This window comes from Sorex fumeus, unplaced genomic scaffold (genome assembly GCF_029834395.1).
Source record: "Sorex fumeus unplaced genomic scaffold, SorFum_2.1 ptg000095l, whole genome shotgun sequence".
Lineage (NCBI taxonomy): Eukaryota > Metazoa > Chordata > Mammalia > Eulipotyphla > Soricidae > Sorex > Sorex fumeus.
This window is the reverse complement of record NW_026606152.1, coordinates 2,333,002-2,351,124: the sequence shown is the minus strand read 5'-3', so window position 1 is coordinate 2,351,124 and position 18,123 is coordinate 2,333,002. Positions and strand designations below refer to the sequence as shown.

General features: G+C 58.2%; 1 protein-coding gene across 7 annotated transcripts in view; it reads right to left on the bottom strand.

Moving 5' to 3' along the window:
* Positions 1 to 13,407, bottom strand: part of CACNA1B (calcium voltage-gated channel subunit alpha1 B) — a 167,086-nt gene extending 153,679 nt beyond the window's left edge. For all 7 annotated transcript variants that reach the window (XM_056132892.1, XM_056132893.1, XM_056132895.1 and 4 more), the window contains exons 1-3: positions 13,009 to 13,407; positions 12,564 to 12,670; positions 8,828 to 8,967 (exon numbers count right to left, since the gene is read on the bottom strand). In XM_056132892.1, coding sequence (XP_055988867.1) covers positions 8,828 to 8,967; positions 12,564 to 12,670; positions 13,009 to 13,291 — 530 coding nt within the window. In that variant the 5' untranslated portion in view covers positions 13,292 to 13,407. The remainder of the gene's footprint in view (positions 1 to 8,827; positions 8,968 to 12,563; positions 12,671 to 13,008) is intronic.
* Between the last annotated feature and the right edge of the window lie 4,716 nt (positions 13,408 to 18,123).

The window sequence follows — 18,123 nt, the reverse complement described above, 5'->3', positions numbered from 1 at the left end:
ACAAGTTCCGCAGGTTGCTGGATCCAAGACAAACATGTGAATGTGGGGACTGGGGAGACTCCAGTGGGCTGTGCACAGGCTCTGCATGCGGGACCCTGGGCTCACCCCCCAGCACCCTCAGGAACAGCCCCTGAGCACCACTGGTGTCGCCTCCAGACAGAAACAAAGCAAAAGACATACATACAAAAATCTACTTTTCCCCCTGGGGGAAGGGCAGTGGGCACACTGGTGATGGCGCTGGAATTATGAGCAAGAGAAACCATTGGCAGTATTCTTAACCACAGAATCTTTTCTTTTTCTTTTTGGGTCACACCTGGCAATGCACAGGGGTTACGCCTGGTTCTGCACTCAGGAATTACCCCTGCTGGTGCTCAGGAGACCATATGGGATGCTGGGAATTGAACCCAGGTTGGCCGCGTGCAAGGCAAACACCCTACCTGCTGTGCTATTGCTCCAGTCCCTTAACCACAAAATCTTAACCAATTTTAATCTACTTTTCCCTAAATACTACCACGTGAACACCAAATTAAAAACACACTGCTGGGGCCTGAACAGTAGTATAACAGAAAGGGTGCTTGCTTTGCACGCAGCCGACCTGAGTTTGATCCCCAGCATCCCACAGGGTCCCCCAAGCCCTGCCAGAAGTGACCCCTGAGTACAGAGCCAATAGTAGGCCTTAAGCACCTCTGGGTGTGACCCCAAAACCAAACAACAAACAATAAAATAAAATAAATTGAAATACACTGCCATTACACTTATGCAGACACGTGAGAAGACACTGAGGAGGAGCTAAGGAAACATGCAGGGCTGTGAGTCTGAAGACAGTACCAGTACCGCAAGCAGGGCAATTCAACAAAATTCACAGGGAGAAAGGCTGCGTTCTGATGTCTCAGCTTACAGGGTTCACCCACTCCTATCAAGATCCAGTATACCCTGGATACTAGTCCACAAATGGACCACAGACATAAGTGCAAAATACAAAACTTCTATGAGACAGGAGGAGGACAGGGAGAGAGAGGGAGGGAAGGAGAGGGGGAGAGAGAGGGAGAGGGAGGAGGGAGGAAGAGAGGGAAGGGAAATCCTCATGGCCTGGGACTGAGTTCTCAAATTTCCTGCCACAAGCGCTGTCCATAAGGGGAAAGTCACAGATGGAACTTGGTCAAAAACTTTTGCTGGGCAACAACTTCAAGGTGACAACAAACTATAGAAAGGGAGAGAAAATCACAAGCCACTGATCCGCAATTGTGATTTTCAAACAATCCAGCAGACAGCTGTGTGGATGGTTTACTCAGATGGACATGAGCCATACAGGAGAGCACAAAGATGTCTCCCCTGCCCCCAGAAGGGCTGGGCGAATGCACACTCACAATGCACACAGGGAGGCCAGGGACGGTGGCTGCTGCTGGGAATGACCCAGTGGGACTCAGCAGCCACTCAGAGGAGATGGTCCCTGACCATTGGAAGCCTGTGAGTGTGTGGACAGCAGTGGGTGGGTGTCTTAGAGAAGCGAGGCTGTGCACTCCATCCCCACAACACCCACTTGACAAGTGCCTAATCTGACCTCTGAGCCACAGGTGCACCACAGGCATACATGTGCCAACACTGCAGCTAACATGTGTGACTCTCCATCACGAGAATAGCAAGCTACAAGCCAGAACGAGCCTGCACCAGGTAGCAGGACAAGGACATTGCTGGCAGGCACTCTGCTCTGCTTGGAACGTTTTAGAGCCTGGAATTGGCCCCTTCTACCCAGAGCAGCTCCTTCTCGGCAATCCTCAGCTCAGCCTCCAGAGAGATACGGCAACACGGCAACCCCAGAGCTATGATCCCATAGTGCAGATTCCTGGGAGGACACATGGAGAGAGACCATCAGGTGGTTTTTGGGCAATAGGGAGGGGACAAAGGTGGAGGATCAGTCTGTTGAAGGTCAGGGCAAGCCCTAGGACAGTAGCTAGAACACAGGAACCTTCCCGCAACCAGCTAGTGTGGACTCTCCTGTTCCCCTCTCCAGAACTGAGCCCAGCTATGCTGAGGATCCTGTGCTACACTGGGGAGTCCTGGGGTGGGGCCAGGGCAAACACCTGGCAGGTCACCTTCCTGGCAGGTCAGAGTTACAGGAAGGAAGCTGGAATCACCCCGCCTTGCCACCTCTTCTCCTGGTATGTGGGCCTTGGGCACTACTCGGACATGATTGGTATTCAGGAGAACAAAAGAAATGGCCTGAGATCTGACTCTGCACAGAGGCCCCAAGAGGAAAGCATGAAGCAGGAAGTGAGTACACCTTATCTACCCAACAGATCTAGACCAGCAGATCCAACCACAAATCCAGCTCATCGGATCAAATCACCAGATCCAATCACCAAATCTACCACCAGGTTCAGTATGCACAATATGACCACCAGCTCCAGCCCTCAGCACCCTGGCCTCTATCTCCTCAACATCCCTGAACTAAGACCACAGGCCTGTGCTTTGGTCTCCCGCACTCTGGTTTTCTGTCAAGGCAGAGAAACAGGCACCCCCCAGAAAGCCAACTGAGACATCAGGAAGAGATGTGTGTACACGTGGGCAAGGCAACACATGACTTAAGAGTCCTGCCAATAACTGGCCATGTCCAGACTGGATGGCACACCAGCCTGAGCCAGGACACTGAACCAGACAGCGCAGATCCCACTAGCCTTGCGGTGGTCAAGCTAACCACAGGACGAGGACACATACACCTCAGTCTGACCCAGGCCCTGACCAGGCTGTGTTCCTCTCATTGCATCCCCACCCTTATGTGGACCTGATCAAGGCCCCCAGGCTGCATTTACACCTGTCCCTGGAACATCACTCCAGAATATGCCTCTCACTGGCCACCTGTTCAGCCTGTTCACCCTCAACTCAGGGGACAGCTCTCTGACGCCCTGCATACGTGCACCGAGCAGGCCTGGCACAGGGGCCCCAAAGATGGTACCTGCAAGCCTGTAACAGCATGGCAGATGCAGGGCCCAGGGACAGTCAGGCTGACGAGTGCAGAACTGATTGCCTGGCTCAGCCCCACAGCCCTGGAGAGCACAGGGCAAGGGGCAGCGATCCACAGGCAAGAAAATGACCAGGTCCTCAAAAGCACCGCCCCGCCCCGCCCCACCCTACCCCTGCATCCTCTTTCCACAGCTTCTTCCCCTGCAGCCCAGCTGGGTGTGCTGCACAGGGCCCTGCTCCGAGATAGTCCTTCCTCCCTCAGCTCTTATGCTCCTCCCCACCATGCTCAGGAGAGGGGTCCAGCAAGCTTTCAGAAGCCTCAGAAACAGCACATGGGGCCTAATGTCCCAGCTGAACACAGCTGAGCCTGGCCACGAGCACCAGCTCTGGAGCAAGACGCCTCTCCCTGCAGACAGTGCAGGCAGGCCTGAACCTGGGCCCCCACCGCCAGAGCAGCAGAGGCTCTCAGGAAGAGGGAAATGGAGAGAGGAAGGGTGCTTCCCAGGAGTGCCACCGAGAGCTTTAATTCCACCCTACTCCTGCACTGCTGTTTCCTCACCCAGCACGCGCCCAAGAACCGTGGGCCAAGAGCGGGCACAACCTGGGCTGAGCAAAGCGTCCTAAGCACAGCTGCTCTGTCCCAGCCCGTCCTGGAGGCTACACGGATGTGAAGTAAATGGCCCACAGCTCAAGGGGGCCAGCTCAATGCAGCTGCCCGGTAGGACCCACCCTGACTCACTCTCAGACCCCAGGGATGAGGGCCTGCAGCCTCCCTCTGCCCCATCCCAGACCATCACCTGCTTCTGGGCCACAGTGCCCCTGACAGCCACCACCCACAGGAGCACAGTCTCAGGAAGGAATTGTCTCAGGCCTGGCTTAGAGCTGGACATGACACAGTTCACTGCCCACACGGGGCACATGCTGGTCAACAATGTGCACACAGGGACACTGGTCACTCATACACCTACTGATGACTGGGGCTCACAGCTAAGAACAAACTCACTGGGCACAACAGCTGAGGGCACAGTACCCTGGTATCCACTCTGCTGGACCCCCCACAGGGGGTTATTCCAGAGTCTGGCTCTCCTCCCCCCTCCAGTCACTCCTCTGCCGGCCTCCCAGCACCACATTGCCAGCCAGACAGGAGGCAGTACCTCCACATGACTGGGTGCCCAGCCTGGCTAGCTCCCTGGGCAGGGCCACCGCACTCCCTGGCTCCTTGGATGCCCCAAAGGGAAACACTGAGCTCTAATTACCATCCTGGAGAGAAGCCCAGGTTGATCTGGGGCAAGACGAGAGCTGTGGTGAGAAGGTCCCCACGGAGCCAATGCTTGCGTTGGGACATGCTTCTCAGCTGTCGCTGAGGCACACAGGATGGTGGCGGGAAGGTCCCAAGTCCTTAAAGCACCAAAGGACAAGCAGGCAGTGACCAGGGCTCCTGCAGCCACAGTCCGGACCTTGGCCCTCACCCACCTGGGGGGCCATGGTGGACCCACTCACTACCAGTCACTCAGCATCCCCCAGCGGGCCATCCTTCCAATCTGACACCCCTGTACCTCCGGCCCCAGAGAAAGGACGAACTTCTTCCCTGCAATCTCCCTAGAAGGTACCCACTCGGTGGGGTGTCCCTAGCAGTGACAGGCCACATGAGCCTCCAGAGGATGAATGGGGCTCACCATATAGGCAGTGAGGGGGTAGTCGAACAGACTTGCAGAGCCAAAGAGGGGTTGGATGCAGGCAAAAGGTACCACTCACTTTACCTCTTTACTCATACATTCTCATTTACTCACACCTGCTCTCACACTCAAACTCACACTCAATCTCATTCACTCCTACTCCTACTTATACTCCCATTCTCACACATATTCACTCTCAAACTCTCGATCTTACACACTCACTCATACTCCCATTCTCCCACACTCACTCTCATTCACTCTCGCCCACTCTCACTCACTCTCACTAACTCGCTCTAACTCACTCTGACTCTCATTCATGCTCCCTCTCTCACTGGCATTCCCACCGACTCACTCCCACTCACACTTGTTCTCACTCTGTCACACTCCCTGTATCTCCAATGTCCCACTTCCAATGTCCTTGGACACCAACTTCTCCTTCTCCCACAGCATATCTCAGACCCATTTCCCGAGTTCAGTGGGGACCAGACACAAGAAGGACCTGTGTGCTGTGACCAATAGCACTCACCCAACACTGGGTTCCTGGGCTGCTGGATCCTGGGTGACAGGCCCCCTGAGCCCTACTCCAGAACCCTGTCCTGCTCTCACTCAGTTCTCACCACCCAATCATCAGCTTAGCTAGCTGCCTCTACAAAACTCCCTAAAGACAAAGCTCCCAACAACCCTCACCCTCAGCTGCAGGGTCCAGGATTCAAAATGCTCTCACCAGGGCTGGAGCAATAGTGGGTAGGGTGTTTCCCTTGATCCTCAGCCCACCCAGGACACGGCAGACCTGGATTCGATTCCCAGCATCCCTCATGCTCCCCCAAGCACTGCCAGGAGTAATTCCTGAGTGCATGAGCCAGGAGTAACCCCTGTGCATCGCTGGGCATGACCCAAAAGGAAAAAAAAATACCAAAATGCTCTCACCCTCGTGTCTGATGTCCAGAAAACAGTTCCCCACCTCCAATTTCTGTCCAGAGAAGACCAAGAACATCCCTCCAGCACCAGCACCCACATCCAGGGTACCCTATGACTCTCACCCCACCCAGGGCATCCTGACTCTCACCCACCCAGGACACCCTCTGACCCTCACCCCACCCAGGACACCATCTGACCCTCACCCCATCCAGGGCAGCATCCTCTGACCCTCAACCCACCCAGGACACTCTTTGACCCTCACCCCACCCAGAGCACCCTCTTACTCTGCCATTCAGGACACCCTCTGACCCTCACCCCATCCAGGGCACCCTCTGACCCTCACCCCATCCAGGGCACTCTCTGATTCTCACCCCACCCAGGACACCCTCTGACCCTCACCCCATCCAGGGCACCCTCTGACCCTCACCCCATCCAGGGCACCCTCTGACCCTCAGCCCACCCAGGACACCCTCTGATTCTCACCCCACCCAGGACACCCTCCGACTCTCACCCCACCCAGGATACCCTCATCCCACCCAGGGCACCCTCTGAGTCTCATCACCTCCCTCCCTATCCAGGGTACCCTCTGACCCTCAGCCCACCCAGGGCACCCTGTGACTCTCATCACCTCCCTCTCAATCCAGGGTACTTTCTTTTTGTGTTTGTTTTGGTTTTTAGCTTTGTTTGGGGGCCACACCCAGAGTTGTTCATGGTTTTCTCCTGGCTCTACACCCAGGAATCCCTCCTTTGGGCGCTGGAGACCATATAGTGTGCCAGAGATTGAACCCCCTACTCGCTGTACTATGGCTCCAACCCCCAGGGAACCTTCTGGCTCCCACCACATGCACACACACACACACACACACACACACACACACTCACACACACATACACACCACATACACACACGCGCACGCACTCCCCACACACATAGTGGTTGCTGCAAACCAACAAACCTGGGGACCTGGCTCAGCCCTGGGCAGCATTTCCTCTGGCTTCAGGCCCTCACATCCATGGCACAGCTGTATCCTGGGGCTGATCCATCAGGATGGCCTCTCCCCAGACCTCTTTGAAGGCTCAGTGTGAGTGTCACTGGATCACTCACTCTTCAGTCCCCACCCTTCCCACGTGAGGAAATAAAGCTCATCCCTCTGGAGTGCACACCTGCACCAGCACCAGGTAGGAGTTGAGAAGGAGGTGACTCTCCTCACATCCCTCCCTATCCAGGGAAAAGAGAAACAACATGGGCCAGAGACCGAGTGCCCAGATGCAGCCCAGCTCGCAGAGCTCTGCTCACAGCAGACACTCGGCTCCAAGAATCCCCTACAACCCTCATGAAAGGCCACAGCAGAGAGAGCAGAGAGAGAGAGAGAGAGAGAGAGAGAGAGAGAGAGAGATCTGAGGGCAGCTCAAGCTGGAGACAGACACACAGGAGGGAGGAGCAAACAAGAAGCCCCAGACCAGCTGTCCCCAGGTGCCTCCACAGGACTGGGGGAGGGGCGACCCTCCCATCAATCTCCCAGCCACAGAAGCAGAAGGAACCCCAGAGGGCCCCTGGGGACAACTTGGGCTTTGCCAGGCAACAGGGCCTCCCCAGTCAGAGCACCCCAGACCCTCCTGCCCCTGTGGGCCTCCAGCCCTCTGAGCACCAATTAGCAACCCCTAATTAAAACAACAATGTAACGAGCAATAACACACCTGCCAAGGCTAGGACAGGAGCTCAGCAGAGGAGGGTAGGGTGGGGTTCTTCCTGTAGCCACAAGGGAGGGCACTCACTCAGCCTCTAGCAGATCAGGGCCTCCCTCCATCCACCACACAGGCACATATGTGCAAGTACGTGTGTGTGAACATGTGTATCCACCATACACGCATGTTCTGTGCATACATGCACTTGGTTATGTGTGTGCACCTGTGTGTCTGCACCATCCCACACCTGCCTGCACACACATGCACGCACAAAGGCACAGGTACATACACGCAAAGTTCATTAGTCCCTGGGTGCTGCAAGCTGGAGCAGCAGAACCCCCTGCAGGGACCCATCACCCAGTCCAGCCCCTGGGGTGTTTCTGAGGCTGAGGTCGCCCAGGAGGGGCTTGGGACAGGATGCACCAGCCCACCCCAGGCCAAGTCCTGAGACAGTCTCAGAGACACAGCATGAGGCAGAAGGAAGGGAAGCAGCAGAGACCAGCATAGCCGTGGGGAGGGAGAGACACAGACGGAGGCCCAGGGGATGCTCACGAAGCCAAAGGATAGCCTGGTCTTCGGGAACCCGGGAACCCATGGACTCAGGGCTACAGCTTAGAGGAAGGGTATCAGACTTGCCTGTGTGAGACCCTGCCCCCAACCCCTAGAAAAAAACTGCCCATGTTTCCAGGGCAGGAGGCCACTTAATTCAACAGACACTCCCTGGCCCCTCCTGGGGCACGCCCTAGCCAGGCTCCTGGGAGTACCTGAAAAATAAGCCGCCAAGCTGGCACTCAGGGAGCTGCCCTCACGGGGAGAGACATGTAAACAGAAAGGGCACCGCCCTCTCCCACACCAAGTGGCTCTGGACAGCAGGAGTGCCCTGCAGTCCAGAGGACAGGCTGGGCCACAGCACCCCATGGACTCATCCTGGGATTCAGGGTCTACCTGAAGTCCACCCTTGGCACAGCCACCCAGGGAGCTCTGAGATGGGGCCCCGACCCCTCAGAAGACAGCAGCAGCCCGAAACACGAGGGTCTGTGGTGCAACAGGTTAGACAGAACAAAGAGGCTCTGTCCGGCCATACCCCAGGGACAGACCCAGCAAGGCCAGACCACGGGAGATGGGGGAGCAGATGCCTGAGGGTCCCCCCGTGCCCTCACCCACTGGGCTGCTCTCCCGCCCAGCACAGAAGCTCAGTCATGCACCCTCCCTGGGTTGAAGGCTGGGCAGGGCCCTGAGGGTCTCCTTGCGGCTAAGCCCTGCGGGACACTGGTCCAGGAAGGAACACTGCTGGCCCTGGCCCAGGGAGCCAAGTGATGCAGAAGCTTCTGCAGAACCTATTCCCCGACAATCCCACCCAGGACCCTCTCTCCCCTGGGAGGCAGAGCCAGGCAGGGCATGGAGAGCTCTGCCCACGCTCCCAGATGCCCGCCTGTGCCTGGAGCACTCAGCTGGCTGAGGGACTCGAGGGCCTATAGAGGTCACTGAGGCTAGAATGCCTGCACAAGGCCCATTCCTGGGGTCTGGCCTCCAGATGATGACAAGAGTCGTCACCAGGCACAGCTGCCTGGCGGGAGGGCGCCTACCCTGTGAGCACCACCACGAAGTCCATGACGTTCCAGCCGTTGCGCAGGTAGGAGCCCTTGTGGAACACAAAGCCCAGTGCGATGATCTTGATGCCCGCCTCAAAGCAGAAGATACCGATGAAGTAGGGCTCCGTGTCGTCCTGCGGGAGGAGGGCAGGTGACCGCACTGGCCACAAGCACAGGGGCAGGGGCCTGGCTATGCAACCCACCACTGCACTACTGCTGGGATCAGCATCTGTGAGACCAGCAGCAACCGCGCATGCTCCCTGCCCTGAACGGGTTACCTTGCACACCCTCAGCTGGACACATAGGAGCCATCCCTGGGCCAGAGACTGAGGCCCAGAGACAGGCAGGATTCAGGCAGAGCTCTGTGAGGGGAGAGCAGGTGCAAGGTGCCTGGATGAGCCTCAGTGCAGCAGACCTCAACAGAACCTCTCAGCCCTGCAAGGTGTTTCTTGCGGTCTAGAGCCCTGGGGGAGGTACAGCAGGATGCTTGGAGGAAGGAAGGTGCAGGTGGAGAGGACTCCTGCCCTCTGCTCCCAGGCTGAGAGGACACTGGTCCTCTGGAACCCAGCAGGGCAGGACCCAATTCGGCTGGGGGAGAGGGGCAGAGCAGAAGAAGCCTCGGTGCAGTGGGGCCCAGGGACAGAGCAGGTAGGGTGTGGGGAAGGCTGAGGGGGGCAGATGGCCATCTTTAGTCCAAGGGTCTGAGCTGAGCAGGTGCTGCCTGGCGCCCCTGACAAGGTCCATACTGCTGACTCATGGCGGGTCACCCTCCTGGACCTGTGTAGTAGGAGGGGTTGTCTGGGGAACAACTGTATCCCACCCCCCCCCCCTCTCAGGAAAGGGTCCTTCACAGAGACCTGCTCAACAGACCAGATCCACCCCATGGCCTGGGTCAGGGAGGGAAGATGGGCAGCCAGCGGTGGAGGAAGGCTGGGTCCAAACCAAGGGTTTCTGCTAAAGCTATGGGAAAAGTTGCTGGGTGGGTGGGTAGGGGAGCTCCTCTGATGGAGGCTTGGAGGCACCCCATCCCAGCCTGCTCCTCGAAGCAGCATGTGCCTAAACCATCACAGGATACCATCCAGGACCTGAACCAGCGAGCTCCTAGACAACCCTGGCCATCCTGAACTCACAGGACCTAACCCAGCACAGGATCCCTGTCCCGGACCATCAAGCATAAATCAGCAAGACTGTGCAAGGCCAATGTGGCCAGCAGCTTGCAGGCCTGCTCAGGCCTATCACCAAGCAGGAAGAGACAGGCCTGGCCCTGCCCATGGGCAAGGCCTCTCTAACCCTCATACCATCTACCTCTGGGCCTCACCAGACTTCTGTGAACATGATCACGAGGCCCAGAGAGACAGTACAGCAGGAAAGGCACTTGCTTCACACACGGTGGACCCAAGTTCTATCCCTGACACACCATATGGCTCTCCAAGCCCACCAGGAGTGATCCCTGAATGCAGAACAGGAGCGAGTCCTGAGCACCACTGGCTGTGGCCCAAAAAAACTCACAAAACAACAACAAAAAACCCAACCGAACAGGTCACAACCCCAGGCCCCCAGTCTCTCAGTGTCTTCCCGCTCTGACCTCTAATCAATACACCCACCAAATGCAGCATCAGGCTTCTCACACCACCAGCAGAAATCTGGGGTTCAGAGAGGCAAGTGAATTCCAGAACTGACCCAGATTCCTCAGGAGCTCCACGGCCCACTGTCCACCTGGTGGAGGTCCCTGCTCTCCTTGTACCCTTCTTAGACTTCCATATGCCACCTACCTGGTCTTCCACCTCACTTGGTCTGGCCCAGACCACTCTGGGGTGTCACTGAGTGTACACCAAAGAAGCATCCCTGTCTTCTTCCTGCTTGCTTCCTTGACAGCCTCCCTAGCTGTTTCCCTCTTCCCTGTCTATTTCCTTGTTATCTTTCCTGTCAGCTTCCCCGTCAGTCTCTCTGTTTCCCTGTCAGTCTCCTGTCAGCCTCCCTGTCAGCCTCCCTAGTTGCTTCACTGTCTGTTTCCCTGTCATCCTCCCTATAAGCCTCTTTGTCTGTTTCCCTGTCTGCCACCATGTCATGTTCCCTGACAGTCTCCCCGTCAGTCTCCCTATCTGTTTCCCTGTCAGTCTGCCACCCAGGTGCTCTACAAACTTCCCTCTCTGCCTCCCTGTCATCTTCCCTGACAGTCTCCCTGTCAGGTTTTCTGCAAGTCTCCCTGTCATCTTTCATAACAGTCTCTCTGTCAGGTTCTCCGCAGGCCTCCCTGTCATCTTCCCTGAAAGTCTCCCTGTCAGCCTTCCTGCCTACTTCCCTGTCAGCTTCTGTCAGTCTCCCTAACTGGTTCCTGCCTGCTTCTCTGCCTGCTTCTCTATCGGCCTCCCTGTCTGTGTCCCTGTTATCCTTGTCAACCTCCCTGTTTGTTTTCCTGTCAGCCTTCCTGTTGGGTTCTCTGACTGATTCTCTGTCAGCTCCTCTATCTGCTTCTGTTTCCCTGTCATCTTCCCTTTCAATTTCCCTGTCTCTTCTTCCTTGTCAGTTTTCCTGTTTGCTTCCCTCTCTCCTTCCCAGTTAGCCTGTCTGTTTCCTTGTCAGTCTCTCTGTCAGCCTATCTGCATCCCTGCCCTGCTTCCTTGTCACTGTCCCTGCCTGCTTCCCCATCTGTCAGCCTCCCTGTCTGCTCTTCCTCCCTCCAGGCCAGCAGTAGGCTGGGGACACGCAGGGTTAGGGGAAGCGGGACACCCCTTGTGTGGGGGTGGGGAGGGGCACCTCGAGAAGCGTGTCCTCGGGGACCTGAGGCAGCAGACCAGAGGGGGCAGACTTCCCTCCACCGCTCCAAGTCTGTCTCAGGTGGGAAGCCACCCCAGGTCCAAGAAAATGACTGAGGGCGTGGCCCTGCGTTCAGTAACTATCCCTCCCTTCTGGCCCTCCAGAGCCCCCTCTGCTTACGGCTGACCTGAGGGGGACAGTGCCTCCAGGGGCACGAGGGGCACGGAGGGCGATGGCAGAGTGGGAGTGGGTGGCAGACATTCAAGCCCGGGAGGAGCAGCCTCACTGGGAAGGGCTCCACGCAGAGCCGAGGCCCACAACTGCCCAGAGGAGCCAGATCCAGCCGCAGGGCCCCGCCCTCATCCAGGGCTTCACGTCCCCCCTCACCCGTCACCTGCAGGCCCCGCCTCTGTCTCCCCTCACCCCGCAGGCCCCGCCCCTGTAACCCCCCTCACACTGCAGGCCCCGCCCCTCGCACTCACCCTGCAGGCCCCGCCCCGTCTCCCCTCACCACGCAGGCCCCGCCCCTGTAACCCCCCTCACCCTGCAGGCCCCGCCCCTCACTCCTACTCACTCTGCAGGCCCCGCCCCTATTTCCCCTCACCCTACAGGCCTCGCCCCGGTAACCCCTCACCCTTCAGGCCCGCCCCTTCTACCTGCTCACCCTGCAGGCCCCGCCCCCTACCCTGCTCACCTGCAGACCCCGCCCCTGCCCCTGCTCTCCCTGCAGGCCCCGCCCCTGCCCCCTCACACTGCAGACCCCGCCCCTGCCGCTGCTCCCGCGACCCCGCCCTTGCCCCTGCAGACCCTGACTTCTCCCTACGAGCCTCTGCGGACCCCAGCCACACCTGAGGTCCTCAGATCCCGGCTGGGCCGCCCCTCTCTGGAGGACGGGGCCACCTCCGCGGGCCGCTCGGCCCCGGGCGCGCGCCGGGGTCCCCCGCGCCCCGCCCTCCGCCCGCCCGCAGCTCACCAGCCGCTCGGACATGGGCGTCTTGTCGCCCTCCGGGAGGTGCTGCTCCAGCGCCAACACGATGCAGTTGGCGATGATGGTGGCCAGGATCATGTACTCGAACGGAGTGCGTGGTTAAGGACGGACGCGAGGCGCCGCGGAGGCGGGCGGCGGGCGGCGGGCGCGGTACCGCAGCCGCGCGGCCGGGCCACGCCGAGGCCACCCCCGCCCGCAGCGCCCGGGCCCCAGGCCTTCGCGAGGCGGGGCCTCCGCAGTCCACGTCGGGCGGCCAGCACCGCGGACAGCGCCCGGGCCCGCGCGCCCGCGCCGGCGCCCCCCCCCCCCCCGCCGCGGCCGCGCGGCGACCCCGCGAGACACGCGCCGCCGCCCGAGCCCACGCGGGCGCGCGGACACGCACGCGCGCCGGGTCGCGCCCCGCCCGCGCCCCGCGCCCCGGCAGGATATGGCCACTCGGTGATGCGCTTGGCGTATTTGCGGACGACGTTGTCCTCGCTGAAGACGAAGAGCGAGCGGTTGACGGTGAAGCAGTTCTGCTTGACCGGGATGGGGTTGTAGAGCGCCATGGTCCGCGCGCGCTGCGCGATCGACTGCTTGTAGAGGACCCGCTGGCCCGGCGGCAGCCCCCCGGGGCCCGGGCCGCCCGCCCCGCCGGCCCCGCCGCCCCGCGCCCGCTCCCCGCCGCCCGCGCCCCCATAGCGGCCGCCCAGCTCGTCCCCGAAGCGGACCATGGCTCGCGGGCGCCGCGCGCATCCCCTGGCCCCGCGCCCCGGCAGGGAGGGCTCGGGACGCGCCCGGCGCTCGAGCCGCCGCCGCGGAGCCGCCGGAGCCGCACCGACGCGCCCGGCCCGGCCGCCGCACCCGGCGCGGGACCCGCACCACGCCCTATAAGGGGCCGGTCACGTGGCGGCGCGCGGCCAATCGGCGCCGCCCCGCCCGACGCGCGCGCCCCGCCCGCCGGCCGCCCCCGCCCGGTCCAGCCGCCCGGCCGGCCCCGCGCTCGGTCACCGTCCCGCGCCCCGGGCCCGGGGACCTCGCGCGGCCGCGGCGGGCGGCGGCCAGGTCGGGTCCTCGACGGCCGGGCTCCCGGGGCCGCGCCCCGCGACACCCCGGCTCCGGCCGGGGGAGGGGAGGCCCGCGCGCCGCCGTCCCACCGAGCCGTCCACGCCCACGTGGGCCGCGCGCGCCGCGGGGCGCGGAGCCGGCAGCCCCCGGCTCCGGCCCTGCCCCGCCCGCGTGGACGTGCTGACCGGCGCCGCGGCCTGTGGCGGGAGAGCGCGGGCCAAGCACCTGGGTGTGGCCGCCCCGGGGGACAGCAGCCAGGGCCGGCGCCCGGGCGCTGGCCGACGCGGCGGCACCTGGAGGGCCAGGGCGGCGCGGGCAGGGCGATTCGGAGCCCCCCAGCCCGGGGCACCTGCTGCCAGAGCGGGGTGGGGCAGGGGCCTCTGAGGGGCGGAGGCTGTCTGGGCAGGCGTCACCACCGGAGTCCTTCCAGGGTCTCTGGGGAGCCAAACTACAGGACCCAGGAGTGCCAGGTCAGCAGCCCGGCGTCCACCTTCGTCGCCAAATACAAGGTCACGGTAGCCTCTGAAGGCACAAGAGTTCTTCCATCCTCTCGAACCCCACCCTGTTTCCTCACGGCTCAAATTGACTGCTGTCACACTCAGAATCCCATTTTAAGTCCACAATCTCAAATAGAAATGAAAGGGCAGGAAAAGGGACATCCTTCTCCCCTCCCAAAGAAACAAGAAACATCTTTTTATAGCAAAGATTTATCAGGAGCTCTCCAGCACAGCTAAACCTTCAAAGTCTGCCCTTTTGTGGGGACTGAGCTGCCCCAGGAGCGAAATGGACTGACAGGGAAGCAGCACCAGGCTGAGTTCCTCTACTGGCTCTGGCCAGAAGCAATTCAGTGACCCCAAGGAAATGATGAAGTTGTATGAAGTTCTACTGAAGCTTGACAGCTTGGCGTTGGCAGTCAGAGAGGCAGCTGGGCATCCTGGGTGCTCTGGGGACAGGCCAAACCTGGAAAAGGACTCTGGGGGTGTCTGCTCTGAAGGCCCGTGAGGACTGCACATCTTGACCTCTGGGGTTGGACTTGGGGAGCACCAGCAGCAGGGCCATAGGCGGACTGAGAGCCTCCCTGTGCTTCCTCCAAGCTGCCCAGACCTAGGTAGATGGCTCCTCTCAGAAGCCGTCCTGCCTGCCACACCGCTGCCTCAGCAGGACCATTAGGGGTGAGAGCTGGTCCACGGTAGTGGGGAGCATCTACCAGATACTGCAAGAGATGACGCTGCAGACTAACACCACTGGTAGCATAGGCAGAGATGGGAGACACGCAGTCTGACAGGACATATGGCCACGTGTTGTGATAAACTCTGTGACCTGTGGTATATAATCCTGTGTAATGCAAGATATGACATGACATACAACCCCATGTGATATGAGATGTGTGCGTGACATGAGACGTGCGGTCTGACCGTGACACATGCATGTGACATGAGTTGTGCAGTGTAGGACATATGACCCTGCCACCCTGAAGCCTACAGTGTGACATAAGGCACGCAGTGACAGGAGACATGCAGTGTGGTGTGAGGCATTCAGTGAGGCGTACGGAGTGACACGAGGAGGGCAACGTGAGGTGAGACGTCAGGCGTGCGTTGTGGTTTGCCACTCACTGCTCATTCCCACCGGGAAGTGGTTTCCAGTCTCACACACTGTCTCAGCCATGAAACACTCAGCAATCATCACTCAGACAAATGCCATCTACGCTGTCGCTTCTCTTCTTGCTGTATCTTGTGCTTCTGCCTGATCTCTACTCTGCTGAGTGGCCATGGCCACTTGGTGGCCCTTTCTGAGGCCATCAGCCGCTTTCATGGTGCCAGATCCCAGGGTGTGGGTCTCACAGCCATGCCTAGAATGGACCGAGGACAGGCCTAGGATAGGCCCATGACATCACAGCCTTGAGTGTGCACAACTATCTGAGCCCCATTTCTCTGCAGCTGCCCGTGATAGGCTGTCCGTGTCTGGCCCAGACAAGGAGCTGCATCAGACATTTTTCTCCTCAGATCTCATGCCGGAGTCCAGAGAATGTCTATCGCATCCAGGAGATCTGGTCCCCTTTTTCTGAAGTGGTGACCTCTGTGCTGACCCAGTTTCTTCTGAAAGTCCGGCTGTTTGCCCTGCTCGGGGACCCCAAAATTGGTGAGTCTTTGGGAGGCGACTCTCCTGGGCCCTCGCAGCGTGGGTTTGTACTGGTGGGCCGTGCGAGCCCTTGTCCTTGTCCTTGTCCATGTGGGTTTCACCCTATCCAGCGGAAGCAAGTTTCTTTCCAGCCCTGAGCAGATCTGTCCATTTCAAACTCGCTGACTTTCAGTTTTTTTTTGGGTCGTCTCTTTGGTTTCTGTACTTGTTTTTGTTTGGGGGCCACACCTAGTGGTGCTCAGGGCTTACTCATAGCTCTGCAACAGATCACTCCTGGCAGCTCAGGGGACCATCTGAAGTGCTGGAATTCAAACCTTGGTCAGTGGTTGTAAAGCAAGCGCCTTACCCGCTTGCAAGTGTTCCTATCCCCGATTTTTCACTGTTGCTTGTATTCTTGGTGTTGGATCCAACTTTGCTGGCAAATCCTGGCAAAGCTCTGTTCCTGCTGTGTCCAGGTTTCGGCATCCGTGCCAGTCCATTCCCGCCACCTTTCTTACCTCTTGCACTTGGCATCAGAGCAGCAGATGGCCCTGGAAGAAGCAACCCTACTGTCCCGCTCCTCTCTCCATGCAAGGCAGTTTCCACTCAACTGGCCACTCCCATACACCCTTGGCCCAGTAGCCCAGACCCTGTTTATTTTGGGACCTGACGCTCAGGAGCACCAGAACTATACCTGAGGGACTCCAGGATGCATGAAGTGGGGCTCCCCTCTGACAGTCACATTCTGGCTCCTGGACAGCGAGCTGTTCCGACTGCCCACATACCAATGTCACAGTGGCGCCAGCCCTGCTGAGAATGTTTGTGACCACCTATTGGAGTTTGTGCCATTTCAGGTTTTCTCCAAGGAACCTGTGATGTGGTCTCCTAGCACATGGCCTGTTTGCGGGGCTCCCCTCAGTCCTCTCGTGACTGCTCTCAGACTATGTGCCCTTGTGGTGCACTGTGGCTTCTGTGGCAGGGAAGCTAGACATACCTCCCTTGAACATGGCCTTCTCCTTGTCCTTCCATTGTGTCTCCTGGTCACTGGCTGGGCGCCAGGCATGTGTGACCTGCACCTGTGATAGGCACAGGTGTACAACCCCATTTCACACACAAGGTCCAGAAGTTCTTAAGGATAATAAGGCCTAAGTATAGCACATCCTGTGCCTTTTGAGTCATGAAATTCTTATGCAATCCCTTCTTGGGAAGATACTCTTTTGGAAAGTCGAAAATATATTCTTGGGGCTGGAGCGATAGCACAGCGGGTAGGGCACTTGCCTCACACATGCCAACCCGGGTTCGATTCCCAGCATCCCATACTATCATCCCATACTATCCCTGAGTACTATCAGGAGAGATTCCTGAGTGTAAGCCAGCAGTAACCCCTGAACATCACTAGGTGTGACCCGAAAAGCAAAAAAAAAAAAATATATATATATTTATATATATATTTATATATATATTTATATAAATATATATTTATATATATTTATATAAATATATATATATTTATATAAAATATATATATATATATTCTTAAATTCTCTTGTAAAATTGGCTTTGTTTTTTGCATTTTAACCTTTACTTGCAATAACTTCCGTATGATGTGAGGTAGGGGTCCAATCCATCGTCTTGTTTTCATGAAATGGGACTGCAAGGCATCATGCCCGGGGAAGCAGGTGAGGAGGGAATGGACGTGCTGTGTGCAACCATCACCACGCATGTTTTTGTTTGGGAGCAGATTCTGCACACAACTGGAAACTGACTTTAATAAATTCATCGTTCGGTTCCTGTTAATTAGAGTTTTTCTCTTTCAATTCTTAAGCCTCTCGTTTCCTCTGATCCTGCATTATGGCTGGAATCTGCTGCACAGGCTGGGAAGAGGACATCCCAGGGTGGCAGTGCCACCCTGTTTCCACCCGAAGGGTGATGAAGGGTATCCTGAACTTAAATCCAAGAAACTCTCCCCTAGTCTAGCTTTCCTCCCTTTTTCTTTATCACAAGTAGGTGTGGAATTGTGGTGAGCCTAGTTGCCTTCCTTCTTGGTTGCAGTACTTAGCTGTGATGGGCCACTCCTCTGAACAGAACGACCCCACTCCTTGTCCGAGCTCTCTCCTGGGTCTCTGGTGCAGACACTGCCTGTTTGTGTCTTGTGTTTTGGAGTGCCTTAGAAGGTTTTAGGTGTGTGTGTGTGTGGGGGGGGGGGGGGGGGAGTTTACGGTGGGGGATCAAGGTTAGGGCCATCCATACAAATGAACTGTGGACAGTTTCGCTTGGGAATTGTATTTGGAGACTCATAAGAACTGATGTTGTCTTTGTGAGGGGTCCTCAGGGGACCCTGTGGTGCTGTGGATCCATCAGGTTGGCTGCATGCAAGGCA